The 17,917-nt window shown below is 35.4% G+C and overlaps 2 protein-coding genes across 3 annotated transcripts in view; one reads left to right on the forward strand and one right to left on the reverse strand.

The window, feature by feature from the left end:
- gek (serine/threonine-protein kinase gek) overlaps positions 1-17,917 on the forward strand; it is a 106,228-nt gene that overhangs the window by 57,280 nt on the left and 31,031 nt on the right. For both annotated transcript variants that reach the window (XM_085953666.1, XM_085953667.1), the window contains exons 36-38: positions 130-318; positions 1,157-1,342; positions 1,881-2,022. In XM_085953666.1, coding sequence (XP_085809792.1) covers positions 130-318; positions 1,157-1,342; positions 1,881-2,022 — 517 coding nt within the window. The remainder of the gene's footprint in view (positions 1-129; positions 319-1,156; positions 1,343-1,880; positions 2,023-17,917) is intronic.
- On the reverse strand, positions 3,377-11,386 carry LOC147067058 (uncharacterized). The gene is made up of 2 exons (XM_085953672.1): positions 11,245-11,386; positions 3,377-4,930 (listed from the first exon to the last, which is right to left on the reverse strand). Exons 1-2 carry the CDS (start codon positions 11,247-11,249, stop codon positions 3,541-3,543), a joined length of 1,395 nt encoding a protein of 464 aa, XP_085809798.1. The 5' UTR covers positions 11,250-11,386; the 3' UTR covers positions 3,377-3,540.

Raw genomic sequence — 17,917 nt, forward strand, 5'->3', positions numbered from 1 at the left:
TATGTATAAATCGCTATTCATGATTTCACTATCTATTCTGACATTGCTTAAGCTTTTGAGAAAATTTTCTTTGTTACACATACTATTTATTGTAAGATATTGACACATAGGAGTTTATTCAATCCGCAGCCCTGGTGCATCCCGACAACCAAGTGCAAGTGTTTTTGAGCTACTCAGGAGCCGTCCCACTGCGAACAGCGCAGTTGGCAAGAGGAGAGTGTCTCCTGGCTTTCCACACCCTTGCTGTGTATGTCACTCGACGAGGACTCAAGGCTAGAGATCGGGAGCTCATGTATCCGGCTGTGCCCACGTATCACGGTTAGTGCAACAATTTTATATTGTGTAATATAAGATTAAAATGTTTACATATATATGGCCGCGCGGCTTAAACGTCGGCCTATAGCGTCGTGGGTCTGGCAAGTACACATAGTGTTTTTCAATTTATGCATGAGTCAGAGTATGGACCTAATAGGTTGAGCAAGTGGCTGATATCCATTTCTCATAAAAACAAAATCTCTTAAAACAAACCTCCACTCTGAGGAGGCCCATATGATATGATATTATTAGGATCAGACATGATCGGAAGAATATGTGGGGTCCATACAATCTCTCTGTGATGAGTATGGCAAGAAAGGTATTAGTAAAATTAATTAAAACCCTTTTTCCATTGTCTGAATTACCATAGATTTAATAGTGTAAATAACATTCTTTATTAAAAAAACCTACTTGTTAAAAAAATCTTAGAAAATATACTACATACATACTTAAGTCTAAAAGTCAGAAGAGAACTATATTTTTCGCAAGTACTTTTCTTGACTTATACGCCATGTAAATGCGAACTCTGCCATTCTTGGTAGTGTTGACCTGTGTCCCCAGATAACTATCTTAGAAATTGGGAACATCAGTTGTATGTTCTCTCAAGGTGCAGAACTAACCTGTCATTGGTAATACCAATTGGGGGAGCAATAACTATGTTCAACCAAATCACTTTGAATATTAATATATTCCACTTACATGAGAATGAGGTTAGGTGGACGTTGTTTTATAAATTCTTAAAATATTTAAGTTTGGATAGTAATTTAGTAGTAATTTAGTGGATATATTAAATATTATAACATTCTCTTGAATCGTCAATATATTTAGTTGATGATTGCAGCTTATAATGACGGCCATCTTCTGGTGTTCTCATCGACCCACGTCGATGTGTTTGACTGCCAGGCGGGAGAATGGGTCCAAACTCTGAATCTGCGGGGAGCCAGACCCCTCAATGCCAGCGGGTCCCTCTGCCTTTGTGTGCTGGATGACCAACCCCACCTGATCTACATATCCAGCGTCCGTCGACGTGAGTACCCATTGGCTTTAGAAACTCAATTTATGTTTTCAATTGCCTTGTTTGTACTCTTATAAAAATGAGAAATTGTAATTTTGCTCCTATTCAGAGCATAACATCCTCCACAGAGTAAAGGTTATTATTAAAGAGTCAGTTTTATTATTACTTAGATTTTACTTTATACATAATGGCTATTTGGATGATTATTTAATATTTTTCGTAAAGGCAATAATAGGTATGTAGTAGAGGAACTGCATTTAGTAGTAGTGTTTGTGAAGTCGTTTCAGTGGGTGATAGGAGTGTGGGGAAATTACTCAAGTCAAATCTTTATCTCACTTTTTCCCCAAGCCCTGCTCACTCGCTGAAACAAGGGCACAAACTACACGACTAAATGTTGCTAGACTATCTAGAGGAAAAGCTGAAATCCACCGATCATATAATCATGACAGTGGGTGTCGTTTATCGTGAGTTTATTTTAATGTGAACATCAAAATAAATTATCTACATTGGACAAAAATAAAATGAGATGTTTGATATTCTGGCGTTGCAGCTGAAGAATTGAATGTCCAGTGGGCCGGCAGTGTACGCGAGGGCTCAGCAAACTCGGACGGCGCCAGCACGGGCGGCAGAACCAGGAGGCGCTTCTCTGTCCGTGATCATTCTGCCAATTCCACCAGTGCACATCACAGACTGTGAGTCCTCCATAACTTTCAACTAACAGTCTTTCTTATTTACTATGTTTATTATTCATTGTGTTGAGTGGCTCATTGACCAAAAAAATGTTGCTGATAATGTGATTATACATAAATATGTATATCATTTACGGTTTTTGACGATCGAAGAGAGCGGTGAGAAAATGTATTTTCTTTGTTGTTTCCTGCATAATGGTATCTTATACTATTCAAGATCATTCCAACTAACACAGACTTTTCTCCAAACATCGTGAGAGAACTTAGTGATAATATCCGATTAAAAATTAATCATAGAAATTGACTGCCTGATTGACTGAGATTCGCGAGCTTATTCAAAAAACATACATTATTAATGTGAACCTTTTTTCACAAGTGGTACAGCAAATTTGCTGGAAAAATGATTAATACTTATGTATATTGAAAAACTGTCAAAAGTTGATTAAAAAAGCAGAAATTTTCCACAGTAGGTAGATCATAACCTCGAACCACTAATTTCTTGGTTGACAGCCAAACGTGTTACCAAATGCAAATGTGGATGCTTTTAAGAACACTTGGTACACACAACTACTTTACAAGGTGGATTAATTTTTATTTGGTCAGTCAACCGTTCATTTCAAATTATTAAATCTACAATAATTCCATTTTGTCTAGTCCAACGTGCGACATTGAAATTCCAAAGATTCAAATCCACCACATATTTTATTGGCGTAACCACATGACAACGTGGTATCTACTGGTAGCAGAAATGACAGAGATGACGCAATAGAGAAAACATGAACGAGAGAGAGAAAGAAATGTTCATCGATATTTTGATACCGAGACGCATGAGCGAGTGTTGCCCAGGCCGGTTCATATAAAATATAGATGACAATCTTTGACCGAGTCATGTCTGGCCCCAGGCAAAACCCAATTCGGAAATGGCTTGGCGTAGCAGGAATCAAATTTTACCCGTGCACATTTTCATACATTGACAAAAACAGTGTTAAATATTATGAACACGGAGAGCATAACGAATAGTTTCACTTCTGTCATAATGTGGTCACCATAATATACATAATACAAACATTTTTTTTTTCATTTTGATGCTTCTCAATCCTTAAAAAAGATTTATACTAAAGCCTCAATTACATTTAGCTTCTTTATGAGCTGTTCGTTGATTACACGGGGCGACTTTACAGGCAGATTATAAATTCGCCAACACACAGCTCGTAAAGAAGCTCAATGTAATTGAGGCTTAATGGATATGGTATTTTTAACAGTAAATACATATTTATTAAATAACAATAACTTCTTCCTGTTATGTTATAAAGATTAGTTTTTCCATACCATGACATTTTTTGAAAAGAAAACACAATTTCTTTATCTATAATGATCTTTTATTTCCATTAGACATAGATATTAAAATCCTTTGATAAATTATTTAGGTAATCTTAATATTTTGGATTAGTAAGTTGATAGTCAAGATCAGTTTTTTTTTAAGTTCTCACAAAATAAAATTTATTTTATTTGGCAATCATCTTAGTCATCGCTACCGCCAAATCTTACATCAATGTGTTCTAATATCTCAAAAGGATTATCTTGGCTGACGGCCGGTTGATTGCCATCCAGTTCATCGTAATCTGTGTTCGATTCGTCGATATTTGTCCCGAACACAGAATCTATATTTTCCTGTTCGTTCGGTGATAATTCATTCGCTTGCGTCCTTGAGACCATAGTGTTTTTCACCATTTCCAAACCGCTCAACAAATATTCTACCTGCGTCTCAACGGCAGTCATGTTCTGCTTGAACTCTTTCATGTCATTTTTGAGCACGCACTCGTAATTTCTTCTTGAGTATTCATCAATTTTATTAGCCGTGATAGTTGATTCCATGATACTACTGTTGAAAAAGGGAATTACTCTATCGGTGCCGGCGATCAGAGAATCCAGAGATTTTCCGGCATTATTCAGAGCCTCGTTCTTGTCAGAGACACTTTGTTGTAATTTAGATATTTCTCTGATATTGTCCACATCAGCACATTTTTCACCATTGGAAATAGTTCCGCTTATTGATTGTTCTAACATTTTATTCGTCTCAATTAATTTTTTTGTTATATTATTGTGTGAAACTAGAATCTGTGAAAATTTTTCATCAATATACTTCTTCAATTTACTTGCGTCTATACACTGCGGATTGGTCGCATCGCAGTAATACTGATAGATTGTATTATTTCTATGAGTCACAAGAATATCATCTATTGTGGCACGCCACTTATTTTTAAATGTTTCTTTGTCTTTGGCCGGAATGCAAGGATCGACAGAGAATTTCTTCAATGTGTAAATGTAGCCTCTGCCGCGCACATAGCGTGCAAGAATAATTGTTCCGTCTAGAGGATGGATAGCGATGGACACGATGTCGGTACCCAGTTGCGTGAGACTCTTCAAGTGGATAACATTATCAATTATATCCTGTCTATGTGAATTGAAAAGATATGCTGCTCCATTTCTGGGATCTATCACAATTATAGCCCTCCGATCGAATGTAAGCACTAACTTTGGATTGTTTATTTGCGGACTAACATTGTAATATTTTCTAGTTTTGGCCAAGTACGCAACAACACCAGACCCGGGCCAATATAATTGATTGCCAAAAGCGTCAATTATTCCTGAGGATGATCTTGAATCCCTGGCTCTTTCCGCCGTCGATATTGTCGTAATAATATTTACGATCGGGGTATTATCTCGACGAAAGTAAATTGTACCAGGCATATTGTCAGATTCAGCCGTCAACTCAGGCATTGAATAAAATCTTTGCGCTATTTTTATTCTCCGTCGGTTGCATATCTGTCTTGGCGATTGAGCAGACACTGATCTTGAATTTACATCAAGAAATATGCCTAGAACGAATACAGCAATCATCCCATAGCATCTGAAACAAAACAAACAATTATTTAATCTTTGCGGCCGATATACTTCTTGATTCATCTTAGTGGTGTAGCATATTATTTGATTCAACTCTGAATAATTTCCAATGATTATAAATTTTTATTTCATTTCATTAGACCATGTCCGATCCTAATAAGATAAAATGAGACTTCACGGAGTGGATACAAATACAAACAGATTTTTGGTTTTAGGAGCTAGCTAGCTAAATCTGTTAGGTCCATACTCTTGACTCCAAACGCAAATTATATTTGCCAGACCCAGGATTCGAACCTGGGATCTACGACATTATAAGCTGACGCGTAAGCTGCTCGGCCATCGTGGGGCCATATTTTTGATCAATTTTTATTTAAGGCTATAACCTCAGTTGAGGCATGGTCTAAAAAGATCGTGGCTAGGCGATGCGCAGGTCGCGGGTGCAAATGACGCATGCCGAATGAAATATAATTTGTCATATAAATCCAACATGCGTCCATTTAATGTTCTGTTTTGGCCGGGAATATACGGGCAACTTCGTGTTGCTGCTGCTGGCTGCAAACGAGCTGCCGACCAAGACAACTCATTTTGCTGTGCTTGGCAGCAAATGTGTCTTTACGAACGAATGTCGACTCATATCCAAAATGAATGTTAAAGGAGAAGCTGTGTTGTTTATGAAAGTGTTGTTCCTTGTGCTTTTAGTACGTAAAAGAAGACGTAGAAAAACTCGCAGATTTTGGATACATCCTATCATGTCTCAAAGGGCTGGACATGATGAATTTCATACTCTATTTATGCAACTACGGCACATTTTACAAATAAATCACATTTTAGATTCCAAATGTACTCATAGTTTTTTATGTCACTTGTAAAAGCGTCCGAGTCAAAATTATTGTCGTCCATATTTGGCAAAAACTGGAATGACAGTGCGCATGACTAGGCGCCAGGAGTTCGGAGGGGCTAAGTTGCTATACTGGGCAGCCAGCGCTGCCGAGTGTATGTTTGACGCGGCGACAAATTAACTGCCGCAACTCGGCGGATCCGGGCAGAGCGTCGACTGCAGCTGCCAAGGTCGGCAGCAGTGAGTTGCTGTGTGTGCGTCCATTATGAGTTTTGTATGAAAAATTGGGGTTCTCCGAGTTGCCACTGCCGGCAGCAGCAACACGAAGTTGCCCGTATATTCCCGGCTTTGTTGTTCTATTAGTAACAATAATAATATATTCATTGACATGTTTTCTTTTTCAAGCAAATGGGTAACGTTTTTAGTCATCTTTACACGATTTAAGAATTAATACCCCCATCGCCATCACGAAACAAATTGACGTATTCCCACCTCGACGTTCGCTCTCTGAATGCCAGCGAGTCCAAAATTTTGTCACGCCTATAATTGAAAATTATTTTCCGTTTCACTGAAGTATCGTCTTAATCTTATTCAATCCTCATTCAGAAGAGTGGAATGATGAAAGGGTTTATAATTATACATCACAGATGTTTAGGATAATGTAATGCAAAAAATCCATGAATTTCACAAAATGAAACACAGGTTCCAGCCCCCTAAGCCAGGTCTGACACTTCCGTTTGTGAATTTGGTAGGATGTTTGCTTTAAATTTCTAAAACCATGTGAAATGGTTTCTTCAGAAGTATATTGATGACAATAATTACCATCATTGTCCAATTATTGGAAGAGACTGAACTAGAAGCTAATACATAAGCACCCATGTTTGTAGTATGGGGTAGTTCTTCATCACAACAATGCGCACACTCACATTGCAAAAAATTCAGCAGTTGAACTAGACTGCGGCAAGTGTGGCTTGGCAAGAAGCGTGGCCATTTCGAGAACTACAATGCTGACGATCCTTTCATAATATATCGCAGCGCCACGGTGGCCATGACACTTCAACACTAAACAGTTAGAATACGTCAAAAAACTTTTGTCCCTTGACATTACCAGGTCATACATACTATGTTTCTATGAACTGGCAACCTACTGGCAACCGGCCACCGAATCATCATATCAGTGATCATGTGTAATATCTCAAAAAATATATGGTAATAATGCCTATGTAATATTATTAGAATACATTGTACAAAATAGGTACCTGCTTTATTTTATTTATTATTTTATTAAACCAGGAAGTTTGAGAATATCTGTTTATCACTACATTCCTATATTTATTAGGTAGTAAGTCAGGAATTAAACCGAGAGCTGTCACTTCCTTTATTTTGAAATAAGTAGTTTAAAAATGTTTGATATGTGTTGTGTAAATATCTGTACATTAGAGGATAAACCACGGAAGTCAAGTTTTTACCGTTTCTGAGTTAAATATCCAAAAAAATTTATTTTATTACACAAATGAATGAAACACTGAAGTCCATAAGTAGTAAATTAACCGATATAGCTAATTAAAAAATCACTGAAGTCCAATTCACTTTAGTGCATATTTAGGGCGTCCTTTTTACGATGTTTATGCTCTACGAAAAATGTTAATAAACCATTATAATAAATCCATAAACACGGAAGTCTAACAAATGTTAGGTAGGTACATATTATTATCTATACTATAATTTTCGTTTTTCTTTGTAAAAATCCACACGCGCAGTCGGATTTCGACAAAATGGACAGTAGACGGGGGCCGACGAGTCGGAGTGCGTGGTCGGGGTCTCAAATTTCAGATTTAACCCGTTGCACCCCGGGGACAGTTTCACGGTTTTTGTGGAAAAAAAGTCGCCGCGTACAAGATCTTGAAACACGGAAGTAAATGCTGCAACCCCATTTTTTTATTGAAAATGTCGCTAGAATGTGTACATTTAAAAAATATTGGCGTTTATTTCAGCTTGATCGGAGGTCAAATGGCAAAGTTAGATTAGATAAATTAATAACCGGCAGGTTGGCGCGGGCGACGTGTTACATGTAGATCGGAATGCTTCACTCACGGACAACAATTGTATGTAGTGGCATCAGAGTGCCCGAGTGCGTGGTCGGGGTCCCGAATTTCAGTTTTAACCCGTTGCACCCCGGGGACAGTTTTATAATAATAAATTGAATTTGTACTACTTTTTTGGATATTTAAATGCAATAAATGTACAAAAAAATAAAAATCTAAAATATTATATTTTTTTACTTTTTTAAATACAATCCTTTGCACTCTACGTAACTCCTGGTTAGCGCCGGGTGATACAGCTAGTTATACATAAATAAGTATTACAAAAATGTTTGATCTATTCTTCAAATAATATAACCACATGAATGAACCCAAAATTGTGGCTCTATCGCTATATACGTATTCAAAATGGATTTTCAATTAAATAAAATAAAAATTTTATTCGGGTTTGATTTGCCAAGCAATGATACCTGTGACACCTGCTATAGCCCTAAGATGAGTCTTAAAGATGTTAATATTTCTTTTGAAGAAAAAGAAATTCAAAGATACTTTTTGAAAGATCACATACAGAAAGCAGCTGCAATTAAATAAGATAGATAAAACTCTTGCAAAAGAAAAATTTACCAGTATGAAAGTAATAATGGTTGATTTGGAGAAGTGTTTACTTACTCCATATAGTTTCCATCTTAGAAAATTTTGGACTCTGAATTATACAATTTACGATGATGCAAGTGGTGAGTGAGACACAACACTGATGCGGATGAAATAAAAAGTGGAAGGGGTGACAATAAGATCGGCTGCTGCTTGATGAAACGGGCATCTAGCAATGTTTTAGCAAATATTGAAGAGCTGACGATTTGGTATGATAATTAATTGCCCTGACCAAAATAGGAATATCATGATTGTTTTTTCATATACCTTGTTTCTGAAAACCATTCCTATGCTGAAAATCATAAATCACAAATTCCTATTACGGCATATATACACACATGGAGATCGACACTGACCACTCTATAACAGAACGTCAAAAAAGATGCTGAACGGTATGCAGATAATTGTTACTCCATGGGATTGGGTTCAGTTTGTAGGGACATGTAAAAGAAACAAGCCTTTTAAAGTTATTAACATGGAGTTAAATGATATAAACAATTATTGCTCTTTGTATGCATCATCTTCAGCTCCTTTTGTGGCTCGAAAAAAGAATATTGATGGCACACCTTTTTTATCTTTTTTATTTATATCTTAAGATAGCGCTGGTTAACTACGTTATAAGGCGAAGTTCTCCGATGAAGATTTCCAAACTGTGGACCTCCGACCTTCTCGCTCGCCGTAAAACGCCGCAAACTTTTTAAAAGATGACAAATTTTCCCCCGTAGATACCGAGTCGCAATGGCCGACCGGTCCAACTGAGGGTCGATAATATATGTCGCGAGTGGAGAACTACAAGGTTCTAAGTGTTTGTCCTTGGAGAAACAAAAGTAACAATGAGGTAGCTTAGAATACTACTTCTTTGTTGGGTTTGTTTTTTCAAGGACGAACACTTAGAACCTTGTAGTATTAGGCTCACGATGTGTTACGCCGAATGTGCGAAATTGACTATTACATGAAATGGGCTAAATTTTGGCTAATTCATGTAATAGTCAAGCCTGTTGCCTTATTCATGAATTGGGTAAATTTTCTGCCGAGTACGTGAATTCGCCAGGGTATGGAATTCTTAAACTGTCAACATGACAGTAGAAAAAGTAAATTTAATACGGATGGTTTTATTAGTTATAATTGGACATAATATAATATTATTATTATTAGGTTAGGTTTTGTAATTCTGAATTCAACTGAATGTCCATTTTGAGGTTAGCTAACAAGTATCAACAAACTATCACAAACATACAATCGACCATTGCACGATTGATACCCAAGCACGAATCAAATCGCGAAAATACCTTTCAATAAAATTCTTCCGTTATCATATTCTAGTTCTAGATTTTTTTTGCGCATAGTAAATGGATATGAACGTCATTGTAGTTATTGATTGGTATATTTTTATATTATAATCAATGACATTTGACACATTTGGTTAGTTTGATTAGTTGTAAAAAACACCACCGGAGCGCGACCATCTATTTTGACCATAGATAATATACGTACATTTTGACCAATGCATGAGCATTTGACACATTTAGTTCAGTTGCAAAAAATACCACCGTAGCGCTACTGACTAATTTTTCCAATGCATGAACTAGCCAGAAAAATTACTGCCGAATTCACGCACTCACCAGATATTTTGTCTAATTCATGAATAAGGCAACGGGCTTGCATTTTTCATGATTTAGGCAAAATTTAGCCCATTTCATGTAATAGTCAATTTCGCACATTCGGTGTAACATATGCACTAGCATGCATTTATTTCCGGTCTGCGAAAGCTTTCACCATGCTATCAACCGACTATACCGCTACACGATTCGGGGAATTCGCACTAGATGAAATGCTGGTAGAATTTTTGAATGTTGCTGATATTAACCAGAAAGTCATAACCCCTTTTTGGAAGATATTAAATCATGCGCACTTGATCCTCGTGAGAAAGAAAAGCTGATCGAGCTATCTTCTGATGTCACTCTGCTGTCCAGACATAAAATGCAATCATTGTCTCAATTTTGGATATACCTTGATAAAGAATATCCATCTCTGAATTATAAAGATCAGATTATTGGTAATTTTTTCAACTTCCTACATGAGTGAAAAGAATTTTTCATCTATGTCAGTAATAAAAACCAAACAGAGAAATTGAATGGATGTTAATGCAGCGCTTCGTCTCTCAGAAACAACGCTGCAACCACGTATATCAAATTTGCTTACAAAAAAGCAGCAGCAGATGTGGCACTAACAAAAAGTTGTAATTTTAAAACATAAGATTTAATAAATAAAATTCTATCTGTAATGGTTATTATTTATGGCTAATACCGGTCCGCAAAATATTTCTCCTATGTTCACCAGGCCGCAGGTGTTAAATGGTTGAAGAACACTGGCCTAAACAATGTGGATTATATAAAACACCACTTAATTGGGTACTTATTTCAATTCAAAACTGGCTATATTTCATAAAGATGTGAAACAGTTATCAATAATGATGAAAATTATATTTTTGATTAATATTTAGCCATTTTAAAAAAAAGCTTCGATGACTGAAATTGTTTTCTTTACTGTTACCCGTATATGAATAACAATGCCATACATGCACACTACTCATAGATAATTTCACATCTCACTTGACAATCGGTTAGATGTTGTTAATTTATGATTTGAAGGGTTATCATTTTCATGACATTTTTTGAGGTCAATAAGCATGGAGAGATTACATACTCTATTATTATGACAAATGAACAATCCACAATCTTTTCTAATCCATTTTGAAATACTATCAAATATATTTTTAAAAATTCTAACCTCATCTTGATGCTGTAGTATGTATCCAATTAGACCAAAAATTTGTATGACTCCTTGCGTTTTTATTTCACTTAGAATAAATGAGTAAACAAGTGGCATTGCCTCAATGTGGCGTCTCTCCTGGTAATGTTTTACTCACATTGATGTCTGCGAAATATATTGTTTAGTGCTTACTCACAGCTTGCCATTCAACAGAGGCGTATTGGAAATTATTTATAGGGAATATTTTCATCAATACAATATAATAATTTGTTATATAATTATATTTTATTCGAAACTGATATATACTATATTCAGAAATATTGAATGTAGAATTGTTTATCCATAATAATGATTCATTACATTTTTTTTATAGTTATGTAACACTAATGCTTGATATTTTTATCTCACCTTGACAGATGTGAAACTTGATTTGCAAAGACCAGTGGTTACAAACTTTTTTTAATTGCAAACCCCTAGCAAAAAATAACTATACTTACGTAGGTATATTTGTGTTTTTTTAACATAAATCTACAGTGAAAATTATTGTAAGGGGTAAATAGGTTAAGGGTGTTAGTGTAATATCGTAAACAAACTATCCATTATTAGGTGGATATCTACATATTTTTTTATTTTATAAACAGCTGACATACATATTTATTTTTCTCATTATATTTAATGTGCAGAATGGGTTTCTTTAATAATATCTTAAAATTCTGAATTGATGCTTTCTGATACAGTGATATGAATGTTTGCTTCCAATTTATTTAGATACCTACTTAGTTTTAATACCCCACATTGTAGAAAATGTTACCTTATATAGGTACTTAGAACCAAACGGTAGGAGTCAGCATTGGTTGCCGCACTTCCTAAATTGGTATACCTACACAGTTTTCAGTCCCATCTACCAATTATACTGTTAAACATTATATTATGTAGTCCTACCAACGGAATGACTATACGTCCAAAGTCAATGTGACTACTCACAATTTGAAGTTTATATTAGAATACTATAAATGAAGGTTTTTCTTTAATATGTATACTTAAATGAATACTTTAACCTTTCACATTCGCAACTGCTAACTTAAGTTAAGTAAAAGTATTCATGGTATTAGTGTGTATTGAGAACTCCTGTATCATTTAACTGTTTGATTTTTTACTTTTCAATAATGTTAGATACCTAATAATTTAAGAATTGATTGAGAAACATGGGTATCTACAATTCTATATATTTGGAAATGCTGAGATCAGTTGTGCAGCTGTAGTTGCCAACTTTCCGAGACAAGTATAAAATAAATTGGGTATTGAAAATTATTGTCCTCCATATTCGAATTTTTACTGTTGACCGTAAGACCGTTAAACGTTTCTTTCCCAAAAATGTTTCTCCGTCCATGCGGCTTTTTTTCCTCAAAAAATCATCCAAATTGAGCTTCAAGTCCTTTTTTAGCTTATCATACAAATATTGTTTGTCATCTCGGTGATTTTTTTAACATACTTAAGTATTTCATTTTTGTCTAGATTCGTTTAGGCTCTTGCCCCCCTTTTTTTTTTTTTTTTAACTTTTCTTACCATCAAAAATTTTCCACCTTTACCAAGTTATATTTATCATTCCATACTCCCCATCAATAAGCAACATTGCATCCCGGTTGTGGTTCAACCGAGATCCAGCACAGGGACTTGTTTTCCGGGATGATTCCGGCTGAACTCTAAAGATTGACAAGTCTGTACAAGTCGGTGGCGAAAAGTGCCTCTTGAAGGAAGGTAGGCTGTGATAGCTAACAGAAGAAAGTCCCTTTTTTATCATGTTCGATCCTAAGGAGATAATATTGATCTCCACATAGTGGAGGTTGTATTAACAGATTTTTTTTGTTTTTTTTTTATGAGAGATGGATGTAAGCCATTTGCTCTACCTATTAGGTCCATATTCTGGGTCCAAATACATATTAAAAAACTATATGTGAATTTGCAGACCCCAAATTCGAACCTGGGACCCACGACATTATAAGCCAATGTGGTAACCATCGTAAGTATGTTCAGCCTTATTTATGGGAATTAAATTTTGTTTCATCTTCACTATTTTACTGATACGATTTACTTCTTCTTCTTATTGTGCCATCCCCTGCAGAGGTCGGCCACCATCAAGGCGATCTTATCTTTGTCGTCTGCTACCCGGAACAGTTCGGTGGAGCTGCACTCGTACCAATCACGGAGGTTAGCCACGAAATGCGGCGCCGTCCTCTGCTGCGCTTCCCATTGATCTTTCCTTGAATGACAAGTTGAGGAATGCTGTATTTTTGTCCTCTCATAATGTGGCCGAGGTATTGTAGTTTCCTGGTTTTGATACTACGTAGAACTTCTCGGTCCTTCCCCATTCGATTGAGAACTTCAACATTTGTCACCCGGTCAGTCCAAGGAATTTTGAGGATGCGTCTATACAGCCACATCTCGAAAGCTTCAAGTCTCCGTGACATCTCTTGGTTTAGCGTCCATACTTCCATACCATAGAAAAGAATTGAGAGCACATAACAACGTACCATACGCAGTCTCAGACCTAGGTTAAGATCTCGATTGCTAAGGAAGCGTCTCATTTTGAGAAAGGCGCTCCTTGCGATCTCAATTCTAGTTTTTATTTCCTGAGACTGGTCCCATTTCTCATTGACACATGTACCTAAATATTTATAATGGGTCACACGTTCGATTGGTTCGCTGTTAATGACAAAATTTGTGTTGGTGTCTGGTGTCGCTGTTTTTGATACTAGTAAACTTGTTATCTTGAGGTTCATTTTTAAACCATAAGAATTACTGACCTCATTAACCTTTTCTACCAGTTGATGTAAACTCTTTAAACTATCAGCAATCAGCACAGTATCATCGGCATATCGTATATTGTTAATATGTTTGCCATTAACCATAATACCCACCGATTCACCTTGTAAGGCTTCCTTGAAAATAGCTTCCGAGTACATGTTAAATAGCAAAGGTGACAATATACACCCCTGTCTTACACCGCGACGAATTTTTACCTCTCCACTGATTTCGTTTTCAATCTTAATATTCGCTGTTTGATTCCAATATAAGTTAGCTATCAGTTGAATGTCTCTTACATCAATGCCTTTCTCCTGTAAGAGTTCGAGAAGTTTAGGATGCCTAACAGTATCGAATGCTTTCTCGTAATCGATGAAACACATATAAACATTAACATCTAGGCATCTTTGCACTAGAACAATCAAGCTGAAAAGTGCTTCGCGAGTGCTCAAACCACTTCTGAAGCCAAATTGTGTGTCATCCATGTCTTCGCATTTTCGAAAAATCCTATTATGGATGATTTTTAATAAGACTTAACATGTGGCTCATCAAACTTATTGTTCTAAACTCGCTGCACTCCTATGCATTCGCCTTTTTTGGTAGAGTGATGAATGTCGATTTCAACCAATCATCGGGAATTATGCCCGTTTCGTAAATTTTATTAAACAAATCAACGAGAATTTCTAATTCATCTTCTTCTAATAATTTTATCATTTCGTTGTAAATATTATCAGGGCCGACAGCTTTACCATTTTTAGAATTTCGTATTGCGTTTATTATTTCTGCCCTATTTATACGATTTACTGAACATACAATATTATATTTTACTTTTTTTACGGATATTTCACTAAAAAAGACAACACTAGATATTTAACAAAAAAATTGCAGCTGCGCTAGCTGCACTTCTTATCCGCTAAGCCAGTCAAGAATTTTCCTGATGTGTGTAAAATAACATAAACAAATAGTAAACATAATGATAGGCATTACTGTATGAGCTTCACCCATTTCATATATCGAGGCAAATGGTTTGTCAGGTCTCAAGAAGAAACACCATCAAAGTATATAAGAAAAAAACTTTGGATTATAGCAGGCCTTTGTTTGCATGTGTTGGTAACTTGGATACGCTATGACTATGTGTATGTGAATCCTATTACAAAGGGATGGTCTGCTACTTAGAGAATAAATATATATCTCTGTCCACTCTGTATTTTTTATATATAAAATGTGTAAGTTATATTTATATTATATTTCTTATGAAGGTAGGCTATGATTGCCTGGTATGGAGTCTTCGCCACTGGTACAAGTACAATGTGATACTTATCTTTGTTGAGATCTCATGATTATCAATGCCCACTTCTAAGTTATTGAATTATTGCAACATGGCGATAAGATCATATTTTCCCATACAGTAAGTAATAATAATATAGTACATATCAAAAGAAAGCCAGCACTGGTATTATTTTAACAATAGTTGCATCTACTTTTTGTGGTTATGCTCATAACTTATGAAGCCAAAGGGATGTGCGGTCAATGTAAATACCATGAGATAAAAACTTCTGGTTTGTAAATTTACTATTTTTATTCTTGTTTAATATCGTCATTCAGTATGGGTTTATTTATTAATTATGGTAAGAAATAGTGATTAGATAAGCCAGTCAACTAACTAAATCAGCGATTCCCAACCAGTCTACGAAATTTTTCAAAAGCTTTCAAAAAAGGTATCTACAATTGAAATCTTTTTGGTAATTGAGTAAAATAAAGTTTAATGTGACCTATTTTTAAACAATTAACTATTTTAAAAGTTTAGTGTGGATGAATATCGCATCATAATTGTTATTTAGGTAATAAGAGTATGTACTTCGGAAGGGAGTTTTTCTTGTAGTGAAGAATTAAGGAATTTTGGGGAATATATTTGTCAGTAATAAATTTTATGAATGTACCTACATGATGACTTTGTAGTTATAACATTGAATTGTTTTATTATTACACTATTTTATTTTTAAGTTATAGACATGCCCATTATTTTTGGATAATGTGGAAATATATTAAAAGGGCTCATGTATCTGAAGTGTAGATAATACTTATAACATTATTTTATTTCAGTTTTATAATCCTAGCAGTGACATCCTGTATGTAGGTCGTTCATTGCTTAGAGCTGACAAATAAGGGCGAACGGCTCACCTTACCGGGTGTGGTATAACAGGCTACGGATCTTGAGTGTGGAGAAATATAGGATAAACATTAACACGTGTTAAATAATATCATGTTATTTTAAATAGTTACATATATCATGTTAATATGCATTAAAGTTTGTCACGTAAATTTAATGCACATGGAATATTTGAGGACAGTCGGCGTGCTTTGTTTTACTTGGGTTTTATGCCTTGACCGTCATAAAATACCCGGTATCAAAACCTTAGACCATGGCGATGGCTTTTACATTCCTATCTTGTTGATCTGTTTTTGCGAATAATACAAATTTTAAGAGTAGATTTCCAGGAGATAACACTAGTATGGAGTGCCACTTTGTCCAGGTACATATTATGTCACTTCCTATTGCTTTACAAATCTAGTTTTTAATGTATGTACTATGTATGGGCCAGGTAGGGGTTCTTGAGATTCTACAAAATGTTCCGTCGAACAAAATAAAACAGGAATTTATCCTCTACCTAGTAAATGTCAAATTGATTACTACCGATTCTTATCAAAAGCCCGGGTGATCTTGGCTTCCTCCACCAAAAGTCTCCTCCTATACTTATCCAAAGTATTATGTCATGTCATTGATAGCTCCATCTCGAATCTCTAGTGAAAGCTAAACATATTTATTTGATGATATAGGTATAATCATTTTGGACCTCTGTTCGAAATTGTTGAATAGATTCTTTAATGAGATTAAGTGTTTGCATCTGTGTCAGGGTATTATAATATTATAATATATCATATAGGCGGTAGCCGATAATTTATCACTTCGTTTGGTTTTATCTATAGGAAACGAAAACATTTTTAATTTTGGGACACATAAATGAAAACTTACGACTTCTTCATTGAATAAAGATAGGTAGTAATAATACGTAGGGTATAATATCATATCATACGTCACGGATGGAGAACCTGTGGCCTTGTGAATGAATCCAAATTTTGCAGAATAATCTTTTTTCCATTAATCTGTATCTGTTCATCTTTTTGCTTAATTAAAATTAACTTGTTAGTAGTTTAGTAACAAAAAGCAGTCACAACAAAAATATTAAAAGATTACTTAGGTAACATTAATGTTTTAAAAATTTACATAGTATAAGTATTATATTTTTCTTATGTCAAAATAAATAATTACCATAATAAATTTGTAGGGAATAAAACTAATTTGACTATTTATTGATCAAAGACTCGCTTTTATCACAATTAAAATGCTTGGAAAGGTCACGTAAAATAAAAGAATGTCCAATACACAATATACCCTCCACCCGTCGTGTCTGTACAGCCGTGGATTATGCACGGCCGCCCTCCACAGCGCTGTATTGCGACATAATGAATATTTAATTGCTCACATTCCGTCCTGAACGGAGCCGCACGGGACCGATTATTAAAAAAAAGAATGGCCAATCACCGATCGACACCTTTCAGAAAAATTATCAATTGTAATTCGGAAATTTTTTCAAATTATTGAATGCGGCCTTATTACGTCACGCCTAACTTAATGCCGCCTTCCAACGTGAAAAGGTTCCCTACCCCTATCCTAAACAGTAATAGTATGTATAGATACCTACCGTGAGATAAAATTATCTCTGCTATACCTACTTCCCAAATGCAATTTGTATGCAACTATATGTACCGTAGATACTTACAGTGTTTATTTATAGTCAGCAATGTTGGGATAAATTAACTAATGATT

The sequence above is a fragment of the Rhyacophila brunnea genome, unplaced genomic scaffold (assembly GCF_057557595.1).
Source record: "Rhyacophila brunnea isolate RB1 unplaced genomic scaffold, BYU_Rbru_1.0 scaffold_4, whole genome shotgun sequence".
Lineage (NCBI taxonomy): Eukaryota > Metazoa > Arthropoda > Insecta > Trichoptera > Rhyacophilidae > Rhyacophila > Rhyacophila brunnea.